Source organism: Cyprinodon tularosa, unplaced genomic scaffold (genome assembly GCF_016077235.1).
Source record: "Cyprinodon tularosa strain WSP-4 unplaced genomic scaffold, ASM1607723v1 ctg269, whole genome shotgun sequence".
NCBI lineage: Eukaryota > Metazoa > Chordata > Actinopteri > Cyprinodontiformes > Cyprinodontidae > Cyprinodon > Cyprinodon tularosa.
Genome location: NW_024038973.1, coordinates 656,811 through 675,553, shown reverse-complemented (window position 1 = coordinate 675,553; position 18,743 = coordinate 656,811). Strand labels below are relative to the sequence as shown.

Genomic DNA, 18,743 nt, shown 5'->3' with positions numbered 1-18,743 from the left:
GGAAATATAAAGGGAAAGAAAACGCTTGCTGTTTGGCCTCATGTTAATTACCTATATGGGGTTTGATGCAGACACCTTTGTGAAAAACAGGAAACCAATACAAATTTTGGAAGGTTTAATTTGAACATATTTTCATCTCAAGTTTCTCCCACATAAAGATTTCACTTATCCACTCTTTCGCCATTCAGTATGTGCAAAACCCTTATGATTCCCACATACACATGTTGAGTGGGAAGTATGCTGCCTGAGTACCCTGAAATGTTTCAATGCCCTTTATAAAACTCCAACGCTCAGACCATCACGTAGACTTAGATCTTTATATTACACTTATGCATGTATTTACAGCTTTTTTTCATTTTGACAAAATGTAGATTCTTAGGCTACAATGAGCTGAAAAAAAATCACAGTGAGATTTGCATGATCAAGTAAAATATACATTTCTGGTCTGCAGGGTGTGATTCTGTGCTTCCTCTAGAAAAACAAGTATCTCATGGCTTCAGTGGCTTTTGTGGTTTTAATTTCAGTGCTCTTTTTCAAAGTGCTTTTTCCTCCGTCCTTCCCGTACACGTCTGTCGTACTCGCTCCATATTTTGATCCTCTGGTAATAATGTTCATCTCAAAGACTGCATCATCAAATGTGTTGCGTTCAGGTTTTTGATTGTCTGACATCCTTCCACTCCATTTTGGTGTTTTGAAGGGCCTGAGTCTTCTTCTCGTCCACCTGCACGTAGTCCACTTTGTACTCATCAGAGAAAAATGGCTTCTGCTGGACATAACAAATGAAAGAGAGGGAGATAGTAAAGAGATGTGGTGGGATTTTATAGCCCTGTTTTGCAATCTTAAAAGCTGTTTGTAATTTTGTTAATTTTCTTAAGGAAAATTGTTGTATTGATGAGGTGGGATTCTATGAAGTAAGTAAGATCCACTAGTTACAAAAACTTTGAAGATTCATAAAGCTATACCGCTGTTATATGGATCTAGGGCTGCAACTAATGATTATTTTGCAAATCGATTAATCTGTTGACATTTGTTCGATTAATCGATTAATAATTGGATAGCCAAAGGTTCCTCAAAGAAGATTTTTTTTTACTAAATTAAACCAGCAGAAAACTAAAACTTTTCCACTTGTTGGGTTATGAATAGAACATTTTGACCGATGAAAACAATTCTTTCTAATCTTAAATGCAAAGTGTTTACATATCCTTTTGCAATTTTGATATAATTACTACTCTAGGTGGATTGCTCTGTCAGCTAATGACATGTTCTACAGTCCCTATGCTCCAGTTAACGATCAATCGATTACTGAATTAGTTGACGGTTATTTCAGTAATCGATTAACCACGATTAATCCGATTAATTGTTTCAACCATATATGGGTCTGCACCTAATGCTTCTTTAAATGGCAACTAAAAGCTTAAAGCAATTTGCTTAAAAATGAGTGCTTGTTGTCAAAGGGCTACAGCATGATCAACAATAACAACTCAGAACTACTCCCAATAGTCCCACTCATATATCACTTTAAGCTGTGAGCTCTCCCTCCTACAAAAAGCTCAATACACTCAATTGATCATACAGTGAGACATGTTTTTGTAATTCCTAGTGGAAATACAAAAGGCAACACTAACAGCAATAAAATACACAGTTTTCAGTTGCAAGTCATTAGTAGAATAAATCAGGAATTGATCAATTGAATTAATCTGCTAAAACATACCTTCTGCACAGGGGAAGGGGATGCAGAGTTAAAATCCAGTGACAGATAATCAAGGTTTGAGCTTCTCTTCCAAGGCTGAGCTGCTCCATCAAAGGGGAGACAGAATGACTGCCTTGATTCCTGCCAGAGAGAGGGTGGGATATGAGCCTCAGTCTTCAAGCCTGGATTAACCATTTTAAAGCATATATTTTATATTCCAGATCTAAAAGTCTATTTGACTGCTTCCTATTTGTATTTAACTAGAATGTACTAAGTCCTGCTGGCTGTAAACATCAATATTTTCTGGGCAACGAACACTAGATAGTAAGTACCACAGCACCACTCTAACACTGGGGTGAGGATACTGTTATTCAGTGAATTAAACAGATCTAGTTTTAATATCAGTAAGATGCTTGAAATGAAGCAGAGGAAGCACACAGATATAAGAACCTAATTAGAAGGACACTGTATTTTCTAAGGTACATAGAGATATTTCTGTGGTCTATTCAGGCTCCAACAAAAGGAGAGCAAAACTTACACTAGATAACAGAAAGGCTAATAATGCTACAGAGAAATTGCTCTGTGAGTTTGTTGTTTTTTTCCCACAAGACAAGGAGTTTCATATAGAGAAATATCAGCTGAGCTCCTGCCACCAACACCCTTGTTTATAGATGTGGGAAATCGGCCTGTTTTCCAGTGTAGTCCTGTTTCCCTGACTGTGACTGGCTGGATGTGCTCTCTTCATCCTCTGACATGGGAGCTGGCTCGGAGCTCGTCTGCCTGGCTGTGTGTTTCCTGGATGGGGCCGCCTTTTACAACTGCTTTTTGTGTCTCTGCTTCTGTCTCCTTGAACCCCAGTCGGCCTCGGCAGATGGCCGCTCACACTGAGCCTGGTTCTGCTGGAGGTTTCTTCCTGTTAAAAGGGAGTTTTTCCTCTCCACTGTCGCTACAAGCATGCTTAGTGTGAGGGATTGCATTTTAGTCAATGAGTCGATGCAATCAACTGGTTTTCCTTAGACAGAAAACTTTGAATCAATTTGACTGTATGATCTGGTGAACTGTAAAGTGCCTTGAGATGACGTGTGTTGTGAATTGGCGCTATATAAATAAACTGAAATGAATTGAATTAACATGCTGAGTTTCAAATGGGAACTCGATAATAATTTTTCTATATTTTGAAATGTAATTGTATTTTATGGATGTGTTCTATACAACTACTGCTGTTTGATGTTATAATGATAATATTAAGAATAAGAACAACAATAATAATATTAACAATAACCATTATTATTACTGTTGTTGTTACTGTAAAAGTAAATAACTTCTCTTAAAACAACATTTAGACTAAAAAAACCTCCACACATATGGTTTTCTATTCTTGTCTCTCTTTTACATAAAAACTTTCATGAACACAGGTTTTACCAGTGCCGAGCAGTTTGCCACTTCGTCTCTTGAACTGTCCTCATTTTCAAGCCTTCTGTCCAGAGGTAAGTGGTTCGGTGCAAAGCTGTGGTTAAAAACAAAGAGAAATTTTATCCATATTAAAGAAAAAAACATGACCGTTGCAAATATTCCATTCCAAGTATTTCTAATCATTTGTATGCTTTTCTTATTGTTGACCATAAAGTGGGATTCAAGATAATAAATTATTATTAATAATTTGGGCGAAATTGTGAATAATGTGTTTAGAGGGAATCTTTAATCCTGAATGGTTTTATCACATTTAAACCCATTTTTGTAACAGATCTGCCGTATAATGTGCATTAATTTAGATGTGTGTTTGTTCTCACCATGTTTCGGTCATCACGCTGCTTAGAGGAATATGAGTTGGAAATTCACTGATTGTGGATAGGCCTCGCAGGTCAAGAGGTGGCGGTCGAGCTGTGAATTTAAACATTTTAAAATTACTGCTTCGACAGCTTTGCACAGGAAACACATTTTAAAGTGTTTATTAACCTGGGAAAAACATTTTACATGTATTTCCTTTATATTGCTACAGTGCTTTACCAGAGTATTTATATTTATATTCTTTGAATTTAGCCTTGTTGAGGCCAAAATGTAGAGCTTTTTTCATTGGGATTTTAATAATAAACTAAAAGACCAATAAAAGTTGTCCATTACTATAAAACAGAAGTAAAATGAGGCTGAGTTGTCAAAAAGACTCTTGAAATAGAAAATAAGAAATCTCTGGTGTGCATATGTATTGTGTTCGATACCCCTAAATAATCTCTAGCACAACCAGTTACCTTCAGATGTATCCTAATTCAAGTGCAAATTTGCTTTAGAAGTTTGGTGCAGAACATTAGTAAAAAAACAACATTATGTAGCTAAATAAACACAACAAACAGCAATAACGTTTGGGAGAAGTTCGAAGCAGTTGAGTGTCTAGCAACCATATTAGGAGCTGTTTCTGCCTTCGCTTCTACTAAACTAATCTACAGCTGCAAAACCAACATGACCTTTCAACAAAAGATGTATAAATACCTACTAGGTAGAATTTCCCTCTTTTATAGTCAAACAAACCCCAGTTTAACTTCTATTTTTATACTTGTAAACAAATAAAAATACAGGGGCTTTACAGAAAAACAGTATATGTGCTTTTACATCAATAGAACACTTCATGTTTAAATAAATTTAAGGGGAAAAACACATAGGTGTGACCCAAAGACAATAACTTGACAAACAAAACAAAAAAAGGCAACTTAATATCCTATAGTTAGTCATCCTTTCCAGATTCTCGTAACGTTATGGACTTTATTCTCGTAATATTACAACTTTATTCTCTTAATGTTTCGACTTTATTTTCTTAATGTTATGACTTTATTCTTGATATTTTACGACTTTATTCTCTTAATTTTACAACTATACTCTCTTAATGTTATGACTTTATTCTAGAAATAGAAGAAAACAAAATCTCTAGCCTGGCCCTAATACTCCGTTGTACATTAACACACATCAAACAAAAATAATAAAAATAGTAATAATAATTAATAATAATTAATAATAATATAATAATAAAAAAAAACCCACACACATTAAACTACTAGACTTGCTGTTTGGCTCATTAAAAGAGCTGAGGGGGTGGAGTCCTTGTTATGAAAAAGTGTCTGGAGACGTGAATATATAATGGACTTAAAACTGCTCTTCGTGAAAGAGTGACAGCAAAAATGCTCCAAGGACTCCAATACGACTTTAAGTCATATTCAGGACAAAGCAAACATGTAGAAGAACAAAGGTTGTTATTTTTGTTTTTTTTTGGTGACCACATAAAGAGCTGTGTGTGGCCAAAAATTGAGCAGACCATCCCTACACCCACGATGGTGGGAGCATCATAATGTGGGGTGCAGGACAATCCAATTTATGATGCAGGAAGACTTGAGATGGCGGAGAAGGCTGTTGTTGTTGTTTTCAGCAGTACACAAACACTAACGCCGCCTTAATGTCCCTCTGTCTAAATCAAGAAGTAAATCTGTGGTGAGACATGAAAATCAATAGTTGCAGATGCTTTTCATCCAGTCTGAATTTGCATGAGCTATTTTGCAACACGGCAAACATTTCAGTCTCTAGACATGCAAAGCTGCTAGAGACATACCCTGAAAGACCTGTTAAACATATATTTAAAAGCTGGTTCTACAAAGCATTCCAAAAAAGTAAAAAAAAAAACAATCCACTGGACTTTGTTTCCAAGTTTGAAGACGTTTCGCTTCCTATCCAGGAAGCTTTTTAAATTCAAAATGTCAGAATTAGAGTTGAGTTCTAGGCTTTATATAGTGAACCAAAAACAAAAGGCTTGTTTTGACTTAGAAAACATGCAAATTGAACCAGACGAACGGGTCCGACCCTTAGGAAGGGGGGTCGTTTGGGTTCTTTGTTAGCCTGCAATACCCGATACTGGTCTCTGCCTCTGGAAAAGGGGTTATTAGCAGGAATTGTTGGCCTGGCTAAACAGGCGAGATGTTCTTGTCCCCTTGTCTACAAATTATTAGCCAAAGGAGGGCTGAATACAAAGCAACACCATATTTTAATCCATAAAACTAATATTAAAACCATGCATCATTTCAATTTCCCAACATAATCAAACACTAGTTCTGTCAAATAAAATCCTAATAAAATGCACTGATGTTAGTGATTTCATCTTATGAAATGTTAAGATTTTCAAAGTGTGAACTCTTGTTTTCAGTGTTTCGTTTATAGTCAACATTTGCTGTGGTACAAAAATTAGCCCTAATTTTGCTCTCTTCACAGTCAGACCTGAAATTATTCTCACCTCTCCGTAAGCGAGGCTTGAGGTGCCGGTGAATTGGAGGCGGTGCGATTTCTCCAGGTTGGCACTTTAATGGGCTGAGCGATGAGGCAGACTCGGCTCCGCAGTTTGCACCGAGGAAACTGAAAGTCCTGGGACTCATTGGGATGTAACTGTCACATTCGACAGATGTTAGAGAGAGAGAAGAGGACGCCATGGGGATGTACGACTCATCCTGGTTACTTTGAACTTGCACAGTGTTTAAACAGGGCTGAAAAGAGACAAAGGAGGATTTGATCAGACAGGTACATTACAGTGATTTTGTAAAGCAGAGAAAAAACAATCTGCACACTCTTAGAAAGCTTTCACCATAAGACATTCAGCTCTTACTCACACATAAAAATCTTTTTTGTAGCTGTAAAAAAAGGCCCCTCAAAGTAGATATTTTTAAGGATTATTTTAGCCGTATCATGCCGGCTTGGCAAAAGAACAGAAAACAGCCTTCTCTGAGTTTGCCCACTCTAGCTTTGTATGCCACACAAAATCATTTGCACTAGTTATTTTATTTTTGTATCTGACTTAAAAAAAAAAAAAGAAATCATTATTTGTGTGTTGAAACATTTATGACTATAAGGAAACAAAGCAAGACAAGTAGGCTACGGCTACAGCTCTCAGAGAACAGCTGCCTTTTGCATGTTAGTTAGCCATTTAATGTTTAGGTTATTACCATCTACCAGCACAGCATTATTACTGAAATCTAGATGAGAAATATTTACTTATACAAAGATAAAAAAGATTCAGAGGACTGGACTCTGGGAGATGATTATACATTTATGTGAAGGTCATTGATATAATTCTGCAATACCTGCAATACCTGATGGTCAATGTAAGTTTTTTTGTTTCCATTGTTGCAATGAGGGTTTGACAACTGGACATCTTTTTAAAGGTGCTAACTTTCAATCGACGAGCTATACTTAGATATTTTCTGCCTTCGCTATTAAAGTTGTGTGCAGCAGTGTAAAAAGAGTCTCCTGATATTATTCCTAAAATTCTAAAGCTAGCATTTAGATCTAGAGACTTCTTAACACCAAGACTCTTTGCTGCAAATTCCTTGATATATTAAACTACAGCTTGCTGTGCACTCTGTTTTTTTGCGTTATGCAATTATAATGTCTGTTGCAAATAACCAACATCTTCACTCTTTTCTTGTGAAGTGTCACAATTTCCCCTCCACTCTCTGTGACCCACTAAAATCTACAGGACTGTTGTCCATCAAGAACTGTAAATATTGAAATACCATATATTGTATTCAGATGGTCCTTTCTTAGAAAAGACTAATATTTACCATACCAACAACAATCGAATCTACTCTTCAGCTCTAGTTAAGTGTGACAGGGGAGAACACTGAACTCAAAGAGGTTCTTTGTTTTTACGTTAAAAAAGCTGCCTACCATTGTCCTTAATAAACCTCAAATGCAATTTGACACATACAGTTTTCTCCACAAACAACACATGAAACATAACATTCATAATGGTTAGCATATCGAGGGAGCAGCAATGCATGTGTTTCACTTGCTCTCAAGGCAAGGCTGCTAAATGCACATATGTATCGGAAAATAAATGATGCATGTGTCGCCCAACACAGACATGGGAAAAAAATAAAATAAATGCACTTAAAAGTCATAAATATCGGCTATATGTATAGATCTGTCTATATTGGAAAGTGCTGCGCTTTACTAAGCAAATCTTCACGCAGCTGAAGCTTTGATTATAATTTATTTATCCCTTGGGATTAATCCTTCAGGACAATCCTGGTTCCAGTATCTTATATAGAGAACTAAGAGTTAAAGCAAGATGTCATTAAAGATAAAAATAAGACCGACGATATAAAAAGAGTGTATATAGTACAATAAAAGGATAAAGACAAGAAAAAAAGTTTTGTCCTGGAATAAGTTTCCTTTTGATATAAAAATATCTGCACTGTAGAGAGGAAAGGGAAGACTACATAGAAGTTGACCTGGATTATTGCACACCGTACTGACCATATAAATAAGTGAAAATGGTACAGACTACACAGTAGTTGGCATGTGTTATTGCACAGTGTTAGAGAAGAATATTGCACATAAGTGACAATAGGTAATGTTTTGCATATGATGTTTTGGATAAGCTTGGGGTGTTATGTGTAAATAGTAAAGGGCAATTCCTTCGCCATATTCCCAATAACAACAGAAAGTCCTCTTACCAGATTAACGCTTTGTCTCCTGTTCCTCAATAATCTTTCAGGATTACCTGAAAACATGAGATAAGAAAACATTAAATCAAACTCCGAATTGATATTCAACCCTTTAAGAACATTTCAGCTATTGGTAGTTTTTTTATTTTTAGGACATACATAGCTTTGTAAGTCTGGACAATGAGAATTGCCGTTCTGCTGCAGTATTTACTCCTTTTTAGCATTGCATCAAAAATATTGTGGGTACTGATGTAAAATTTGATATCAAGAGTATTAAATGTTCTTTTGGCACTAGGACCAAATGTAAACTTTTTTTGAAAACATACCCATAGTGAAATGATCCAAACTGGACAATGAAGTTCTCCTGGAAAACACCGGCGCACTGACAGGTAAATGCTGTGCATAAAATGTCTTTGACCTGTGAGCTACTCCGTTATTTAGCAGTTCTGACAGGTGGCTGGGTTTGGGTGGTAGCGGCGGTGGCGTTTGGGCGTCCCCAGCTGCCTCAAAGGGGCTGGGAGGGAAAGGTTTGTCAAACTGGAAGACATTGGCTGCACAGTGGTGGAGGGGAGAAGAGGAGGAAGAAGGCAAAACTGGGAAGCTGCATGGAGCGCTGAAAGGAGCCATCCTTCCATTTGAGTAAAGGGAAGGACTGGGGCTCATATAAGAAAAAGAGGATGAGGAGGACTCGGCGTGCGCGTCCTTGGCCGCTTCGTCTGATAACCTCTGCTCTAAAGAGATGTCAGAGTTCGAGAAGCTGTCTTGTCTACAGACATAAAACAAAAAGAGAAAAACACTTGTTACACATTAGCAGGCAATCTGATTCCAACCTGTGTTTCATTTTTCCTGATATCACAAACCTAGTGGTTATACTCCGTGTTTCACACTGTGAGAGAAGGAGATAGTCTGGTGGATAGCTGCAGTCTGGTTGGCTTGCCATAGATGCTCGGTCGCTGTCCACCGATGGCTGAATGGAGGTGGGGGTAAGAGAAGAGCCATCATCCGTGCTCTCTGAGGGAAAAGAAGCAGAAAAGGACACAGAGAGTTTATTTGTAACTAACATGAAAGCCGCAGAGAAAAACTCAACCTCCATCTGAATGCAACAGGTGAATTTAAAGGGGATGTTTTTGCATGAACACCGAAGGCCAACTAACATGTTTCCCTTTTTTCTTTTTTTTTTTAGGGGGGATATTTTGTCTCTCTTTCTCTCATTTTGGCTCTTGTTCAGAAATTTCTTTCATTCCATTTGACTCAAGGTCTTCAAGTCAAGGCAACCCCTGCAGAACTGTGTTTTAGAAGAAAAAAAAAGAAAACACCAGAGGACATGTTTTCACGAAACCACTTGCTACTCTCACCAGAGGTTTACGTTGTCTTGTGGTCATGTTTAAAAAAAAACATTTCAATTCTTTAGAACAGAGAAATTTTTGTAATTACAACGACTTTATGCTGTTGCTCTATGTTGTTCAAGCAGATGTCAGCGTTCTTGAGGTTTTACATCAGATCCCTGCTGAGCTTTTCTTCTGATGAATTCGCTGAGGACTAACTTCCCAGCTAATTATATAGTGCTTAACAAAGTACTGACATAAAGCGTCTTTTGAAGTCTATCTCAATAAGTTTTTTTTTATGTGTTAGACTCATATAAAGTAGCACGTAATTGTTTGTTGTCTCAAAAGTGGAGTATTTATCCACATTCTGCACCATTTAGTCTTAAAAACTTCAACTAAATCCATTGCAAAGCGAAGATACTACTAGTTCATTTTATTTAGTTATGGAGAAATCTGAAGCAGGAATCAAAGAGCATTGTCTGACCCATCAACAGAACCTGGAAACCTATGACACAACTCTGGAGGAGCTGCAGAGATCCACTGCTCATCTGGAGGAATCTCTGCACATAAAAAGTATTAGTTGAGATCTACAGAAACATGGCCTGTGTGAAAGACTTGCAAGAAAAAAATAGTTTATTAAAAGGCCATAAGAAGTCTTACGTTCCAAAGGTGTTTAGGTGTTGCATCATACATGTGGCAAAATTTAGACTGCATGCAAAACCTCATATTGAGCTGCAACATCCCACAGTGAAACAGGATGGTGGCAGCATCATGCAGTGGGCATATTGGACTTACAGAAAAAGGAAATCAGTATACATTTGGTCATTATTTTCCTCTTCGCAGATTTAAACAGTGTCGTCTTGACTATGTCACAAAACTCCATTGAATTAACATAAAATACATTATTGTTTGTAATTATAATACCTCAAGGTGCAAAAGAAAGGGCTGCTGTAGATACTGAAGGAAAAGGAACAAAGATGAACTTAGCCACCTCAAAAATAACACAAAATGACAGTTGATTAGCTGCTAAAGGGCCCCCAGCGGTTCTGGTGTTATCTCTTCTGATAAAGAAGCGACATCATGCTGCACCACAAGCAGCAGGCAAAACGTTTTTAACCGCTGGAAACCTACTTCTAGCCACACCAGTTGATCTGCAGACAGAAGGCTGGATGCGGTTGGTCGTCCAGCGAGTTTGACTTTACCGGCATTAAATTCTGCAAATGTTTTCCACACCGATTAGTTAGAATTTTAAAAATAGAGCAAACTTTACCAGTTGGGTTGTTTGCTGCTGTGGGGAGGAGTGAGATAGTTCTGGTGGTTGTAGCTGCGGTTTAATGTCGTGAGATTGTGGAGTTGGTTTCAGAGCTCAGTTGTGGAGAATTAATGAGAGGGTTTCATAGATCAGATGAAAAACAAAATGATTTTTTTTGGTGAATGCTTGCAGTGTGAAAACAGTCTGGACTGCAACCATCTCAAGCACTCAGATCTATTCCTCTATTAGGTGCTTTTAAATTCAACATCATAACCAGCTCTTAAATTGTTCGTGCCTTAGGGTTGAATACGGCTGCACTGTCCTAAAATTTTTATATACCCCGGCAAGATATATTGACAGTTAAATTGTGTCATCAAACATGTTTTACTGTTGAAAAGTGAGCATTATGACTGCTATTACAGGTGCAGACAGGCTACCTCACCTGTTCAACAAATTAGCTTTTTTAAACAGGTTGCACTACAAATAATGTTCAGCAGCTACAGTACATACAGTCTTATTGTTGGGCAGCTTATCTTTATATTAGTTTACTCACACTGCATCCAAAAAGTTAGATAGTTTTGTTAAGGAATATCTTAAATGGTTGCATGAAGTAATGAACTTTGACATTTATTTCAAAGTTCTGTGCAAACAACCTTTGGAAAGTGATTTAAAACTCTAGATATCTTGTAAAATATATTTAAGATATCAGCAGGTGAGATTGAAGATCTTATCTATCACAAACATTTAAATAAAATGGAGGCAGTGTTTCCAAGTCCAGACTATTTTTGTACGAAAAGGAGCAAACTATTAACAAATAAACTCAGCTGAGACCCAACTTCTGTTCACATTTAAATAACACAAATTAACAGTTGAAATAATTGACATTGTTGGTTCTAGGTATCAGTAAGATGCAAATTTTGCATAACAACTGCCCCGATTGGAGTCTAAAATATATCATTGAGCTTTGTAAACACAGTTAACCGTTTATTTTTGAGGACTGATGAGCAGGATTGAAAGGGTGAAGGAGGAAGCAAATCAGTTTAGAGCAGAGGGAAGCAGAAATCCCAGCATCTCATGGAGCCGTTCAATTGAAGAAGCAGAGGTTAATTTAATGGATGGTCAATCACGGTTTTTCACATTAAAAGAAATTTTACTCTGATACTGAGCATGTACCAAGGGATTTAGCCAGATTTACACATGATAATGTTTATGGTTCTATTTTATCATATTAATTTGGTTATTTTGATTTTTTGGGCCACCTTTGTTTAGAAAAAAATTATTCGTTATAAACAATGTCATCATAAGCTAGTCTGTTAATAAGCCAAAACTGCCAAAGCCATACTTCTCAAAATATTGATGCATTTCCAGATGGTAAAGTTTCTAGTTCCTTTTTTTAAGATCCCAGGAGGGGGTATTACACCAGGCTGTGGGTCTGTCTGTCTGTCTATTTATATCCACACAGAGTTATAAAAAAAACATAAAAAAAAAAAACAAATTTGCACAGTTGAATTTGATTTTTTAAAGAGTTGAAAATGTTATCAATTATTTGACTTTGGCTTTAGATGACTGTTTTTCAGTTTTGAATAAAAGGATGATGAAGTTGTGAAGTTGTAAATAAATGTTAAAGTAAGCACATTAGGGTCATCTAAGCTCTGTTATGTTGGCCTCAGGGACTCTCTCGTTTAGATACCTTCAAAATAAAAGCACATAACTATATACAGAGGCTAGGTGGTTTGAATCTCAACCCTCAGACCCTTTGATGCATGTCCTCTCCTTCTCTCTTCGTTTGTCTGCTACAAATTGCCACTAGTGGAAAAAACACCCAAAACAACTACATTTCAAGGTGCACTGTTCATTAAAAAATTGAAGCAAAGCTGTAAATCAACTTAAACAAACCTACACAAACATTGACTCACCCACTAAAAGGAGACGGTAATTCAGAGAAATTGTCCAGAATCTGTATCTTTGTGTCATCCATCCTGTGTTTATAGTACTTTATTACATTGGGATTAGTTTTTTAGTTGTTTTTTTTATATAATAGCTCGCTTTTACTATGTAGCAATGCATACATTTACATTATTGTCACTCAAACTGCTCAGCAATGCGAAAGTGAGAAATATTAGTGGCAGCATCATGCTGCGGGTTTTTCCTTCAGAGGGAAAATAACGGTGGCTGATCGAGTGAAATCTGACTATGCTTTAGTTTGGCCGCAAAGAATCAGAGGTTTCTGTGGTCCAGTGCCGTTTGTTAATTGTAGTTTGACAGGAAGATGTGCAGTTAGAAAAGGGGAAGGCATGCCGTTCCTGGACCAGGGTGGGGAATTGAACCATAAAAACTCCAGAGGTCTACAGCTTTTAGAAGTGGTTTGCTGCATTATCAATGATCCTCACCACTTTTTTAAAATCATTTTTGACGTAATTTGACATCATTCGATACAATTTTTTATGGTACTCGATTTTAATGAATCACTAAAACATCCCAGTAGAATACTTTTTAATTGATGGCTCTAATGTGACTAATTAGGAGACGCAGTTTAACGAAGAAGAAGATGGTAAAGTTGCTAGGCACTGCATGTTTACAGCCGGCAAACTGCAACTTCTTGTTGGAAACCTGACTCACTTTGTGTTTTTACCAAAAGCTGAAAAGGGAACAAGACAAACAGACCTGACCTCATAATGTTTACCTCTATGTTTGCCACTTCCTGAGTTAGAACAAGTGTTACCACTTTTTTAGTTGTTCCCATGAAGAAGACAGATTTTATTATTATTTTTTTTTTTTTTGTTCTTCAATAAAGCAGGTGTAATTTTAAGATATGTTTTCTTTAAATTATAGCTTAGGTGCAAAAAAAGAACACACTAAGAAAAGTTAAAGTAGATTTCAGTATCTACCTGCCTCCTCCATGGTCCCGAAACGACAAATCTGGCTGATGCTGCTGATCCAGCTGTTCATCTCCTCCTCAGTGTTTGCAACCAGGTAAAAAACACGGAATGATGTTTTCACCACAAAGAGGTGCTTCCCATGAAAGTCCCGCTTTACCCGCAGCTGGTTGTCAAGCATCTCCACCTCACATTCCTTTAGGTCGATGGTGCGGATGGGCTTTTTGGAGTTTTTGCTCTGGTAGTATTCAAGCACATCTGGATTGCCGCACATGCGCCCCGTCCGGAGCACAAACCAGCGCTTTCGCCACGCCTGCAGGTAGAAGGAAAGGAATGCTGCAGTTTTAATTAAAACATATTTGAACATTTTATATTTATATTTATTTTAAAGAAATCCTTTATGTGTAATGAATGCAGTTTTATTGTCCGTGCTTCTAATTTCTTGAATTTTAACTCCTGGAAGGAAGCTATGTAAATAACAGTGTTCCTGTAAGGTAATGAAAAAGCCTTACTTTTTAGACTTTCAACTTATAAGTACATCCAGATTTCTAATGCTAGAACTTCTACCTCCATCAAACCTTTTTATATGCAACCAATTGTATTTTAACATAATTTCTTGCCCTCTTTAAAAAAGAATACTGTTATACTGCAATACAATTAAAGCCACTATGTTAAAAGATGCACCATCGATCAGTCAGGGATCAGAATTAAATATTTTCCCTTTAATAGACTTTTGTGGGTGGTTGGCAGCTCAAATCTTTTTTACTTACAGTATACACTAAATGCATCAAATTTAAAAACTCCTACTATGCTTCCACTATAAATGCACTGTTTAATTCAAGGCACCTATTTTGAGTTTGATAAACATCATATAAAGATGATAGAGAATGCAATGCAATGCATTTTTCTATCAGAGAGCATGCATCTTATTTTTCCTTTTTTGCATTTCAATAAAAAAATAAATAAATAAAAACACCAACTGGAATTGTTCATATTTTGTAAGATCCTGAACGGAACTCGAAAAGGTAACGCTGTTTGTTTTATTCACCGATACCGATCGTTTCCTGCTTAGTTTTGGTTATTGAAACTGAAGAAAATATCTCTGCTTTCCAATATCAGGCCCTTCATGTTGGGCGAGGTTTATCTTTAAACAGATTTGGCTTAGAAGCGAGGATCGCCATACTGCAGAGATATAAATAAGGGTCCGTAAAGAGTTAAGCAACATAAGTAGACAAAGTTATATTTATCTTGCTCATCTTACTAATTAAATTGGGTATATTTATAAGCCCAGTATTTAACGTAAGGATTCATTTTGTAGTTCTTGTGGGTCAAAAATTTGAATGAGCTCTAAAAAAATTATAAAGTCTTTAATTTAACTTACAGTATCATACCAAATTATACTTATGGTATAATATGTTTTGCACCTTAATACTTATTTATCATGTTATTATTATTGGTGTTTGTTTCTGCACTGAGGCTGCAGCATGGTTTCAGCTGCTCTGTTACTCAGAACCCTGTTGTTGCTTTGTTGTTGCTCAGGATCAGATAGTCTCATCATTAGCTCTGCTCCCTGCAGCAAACTTAACAGCTTCAAACTTTTTTTTTTTTTTTTTTTGCTTTTGTTTTGGTCAGTAAACGGAACCTCAGCTCCAGTTTCCCAGAAGTGCTGAGAAGAGGAAGTTGACTTTATTTAGCAGAAAATGTTTAACAGAATGAAAGGTATTTATGTATCTCTTGTTTTAAGCTGAAAACTGGGTTTAGACTTTACTGAAAGATTATAATAAGCAACTGCCTAAGGAAATATGTCCTATTTCTGTCAGAAATTAACCACTCACAGTAAAACGCTATTATTTAAGTTATTAAATAAAATATTGCTATGAAATCATGTTAGGTAAGCTTAATCATTTCTTATAGGCTTTATGTTTTTTTTTAGTGTGTTTTGTTGGGGGTCAGATGAGAACACCTAGAATATGCATTTTGTTTTCTGTTTGTGGCACCCCCAAACCAACCCCCCTGAACTTATGTGCTCTTACCAGGAAATGGGTAGACCTGCAACACATTTTGTGCTAATAAACACTGCTGGGTTTTAAGAGGAAACCATAACTACAGATGGCAGTTTGATCCAGTGGCGTTCACCATATGCAAAGTTCTGAGCTGAGCTGCAAATAAGTTGCTTTGTATATCCAGCTCAATCTTTCAGGAGAAAAACACAATTGCAAAGGTGGTGATTAGATGTTTGTATAACATCTATTTACAGAGAAATATACAATAACGTGTTTTTTTCATGTTACAACAAAGTGCAGTTTCTGCACTTTGCAGTAATGTAGGCAAAAGGTCAAAAGAAAAAGCATTTTTTTCAAGGTAAACCCCATGATGCTTACAAAGTGTTTCCATGCATCTCTGGTTCATCCTTTTTAGATGAAGTTAACATTTTTACCATCATGTGACCAAAATAAACTCTGGTCACGTTCTGACATCTCAATTCCCAACTGGCTCGTTTATGCATTTGTAGAAATTACTCACTGACACACTAAGATATTGCCAGGTTGAGACTCTCCTCTGTCTACAACCTAATTGATATAAATAATGCTGTTTTGCATATTAGTGCATATTAACAGTCCCTCTCAGAGGTTAAACTTTTTAGCATTTTTGTTAAAAACGTTAAAATCAATTACTTTCAAGATAAAAATTCTGAAAAGTGTGGCTGCAGTTATATTCATCCCCTTTAATTACACGGCCGGAACTGTCTTTTGAAATCACATAAAGGAGGGAGGTTAAAACAGGGTTAACTTCTAAAATAGCTTGCAAAACCTATCAGGAAGCCTTGGGTCCTTTTGATTACTCTGGACGAGCTGCAGAGCTTGACGGCTCAGGTGCGGAAATCTATCAACAGGACAAATACTAGTTGTGTAAACCAAATCCTTCTTATATGGGAGACAGAGATTAAGTGAAGTCCTGATTAAAGAAATAAGCTCTATTTACAGCTTACCACTAAAGGAAACATAGAAGAAAGAGTTTTGGTCAGATGGGACCAGAATCAGAACAAACAAATGTCCATGTGTGGTGGAAGACCAACACAATAGTATAAACAGACCATCTTAAAGTAGAAAAATGTTTGCATCCTAAATCAGAGCATCTTTATGTGTTAAAATGGCCCAGTAAAAGTCCAATCCTAGTTCTAACTGACTCTGGTAAAAATTAGAAATTGATGTTAGCAGATGTTAAGCTTAAACAGTTTTTATTTCCAAAAGAATTGGTAACAACTACTCTTTTTTGGAAAAGTGAAGAGAAATACTCCAGGAACAAAGTGTCAGCTGTAATTGCAGTGAATGAGGCCTTAATGCTGCACAACTTTCATATTATCATCTATATACCAAATAAAATCCTTTTCCTTTCATTCTCTACTCTGTGTTGGTGAAGACATATGATTCTAATAATATCCAGTAAGGTTTATGGTGGTAATGTGACAAAAAATATCTTAAATTATTTTGTGTCTTTAGGTCAGTTCCAACTGTTACGATCGCACAGAATAATGTGTTGTGCACAAAGAAACAAAACCTCATGTTGCATTAACAGTGCTGCAGCAAGGTGCATAAAGGTTATTTAAAGCAAGATAATTGAAATTTCCACTGCACACCATGCCAGTAGTTCACATTTGAATGAGGAAAACAGCAAGGCTTTCTATCTAGCTCTATTAGTAATAATGAAACACAATAAGCAAGATTTGCATAAGTTTCTATTTCAGGCCCGAAACCCCTTACCACTTCAGCATATAGGCTCACACACCACCACCCAGGCTTTCCTTGAACTGCTGTTGTCAAATGGCCCTCTGCCTCCTCCACTTATGCAGAGGAAGTGCAAAAACAGCCATCATAAAGCAGGACTATTTCTGCTTGTCGCTTAAGTGTCTGACTGCTGCTGACAATGCTTCCCATGTTTCACAATTCACACAGTCAGCCTACAAAAACGCACACGCACACAGCAGTCCAACATCATCACATGACCCCAACAACCACAAAACAATGAAGGCTGGATGCTGTTCAGGAGAGCACATACATGCATGTACACTAACTCTACAGGAGTTGTATCTATGTGCATTTGGACTCATCTGCTTAGCAGCCCTGCATGTAGTAGGTGTAGGAGTGAAGTGAGAAAGACAGTGTTAAAGAGACTGGAATGACAATAAGCATGTCCAAGTCAGAGTGTGAGTATGAATCTACAAAGACACAAACGCAAGGTGAAACAGCACAGCCTCCCCTTCAGTGTCCCACCAGAGGACAAAGACAAGTGTCTCAGCTGTGCCTCTGTACTTACAAATCTCTTCAGCTTCTTCTCAGGGGGGGATTTAATGAGCCAGCCGGTGCACACCACATCCCCGGCACTCATCTTGGCTGCAGAGTGTGTCGTTCTCACGGCTGATCCACCGCCTCTCCTGCTGCTGCTGCTGTTCCTGCTGCTGCCACTGCTGCGAAACTGAGAAGCATATCCTGTGTTCTGTATTCAGCTCAGCCACTCCAAAAAGGAGGAAGTAAAGAGACAGATCATACTGACCGAGAGAGAGAGAGAGAGAGAGAGAGAGAGAGAGAGAGAGAGAGAGAGAGAGAGAGAGAGAGACGCAGTTAGATGTAGGGGAGAGAAAGAGAAGAGCTTGTTCCTCCTGCCTGATGGGGTGTTGATGAGAAGCAACATCCTACAAATACCAAACATTTAGCGACTGGTAATATTTATCATTTGTTTATGCTGTGTCTTATTTTTATACAGTGATTTACCAAACTATTAACACCACTTAAACTTAATCACATTTGTCACGCTGCAACCAATAGTTTTTGTTAATTTATTGGATGTTATGTATTTAGTATTTATCCCTTTTTTTTCCAGATAAAGAAACTGTTGATTCTGCAAATCAAGCTTTTATGGAGAAGCAGACATTTGCAAGAAAATAAGGGGATTCAGTAAACATTGGGAAAATAGGAGCTCTGGTCAGATCAGATCAAAACATCCAAATGTTTTATAACTGTCCCTCCTCACTCTGAATCAACTGTCCTGTAAGACACGGTGGTGGTAACATCATGCTGTGGGGAAGTTTTTTTTTCTTCTTACTTTTCATCAGAAAAAATATCTACG

At 37.1% G+C, this 18,743-nt stretch overlaps 1 protein-coding gene across 2 annotated transcripts; it reads right to left on the bottom strand.

The window, feature by feature from the left end:
- Nucleotides 1–104: 104 nt before the first annotated feature.
- On the bottom strand, nt 105–18,145 carry gab3 (GRB2 associated binding protein 3). 2 transcript variants are annotated; one of them, XM_038289425.1, is made up of 10 exons: nt 17,934–18,145; nt 13,632–13,932; nt 9,027–9,177; nt 8,493–8,932; nt 8,176–8,222; nt 5,958–6,204; nt 3,481–3,571; nt 3,113–3,197; nt 1,712–1,831; nt 105–766 (listed from the first exon to the last, which is right to left on the bottom strand). In XM_038289425.1, the coding sequence occupies exons 1-10, from the start codon at nt 18,003–18,005 to the stop codon at nt 647–649; spliced, it is 1,674 nt and encodes a 557-aa protein (XP_038145353.1). In that variant the 5' UTR covers nt 18,006–18,145; the 3' UTR covers nt 105–646. The 2 variants fall into 2 exon arrangements, with proteins under 2 accessions (XP_038145353.1, XP_038145354.1); XM_038289426.1 differs by having other exon boundaries at nt 105–763.
- Nucleotides 18,146–18,743: the final 598 nt, after the last annotated feature.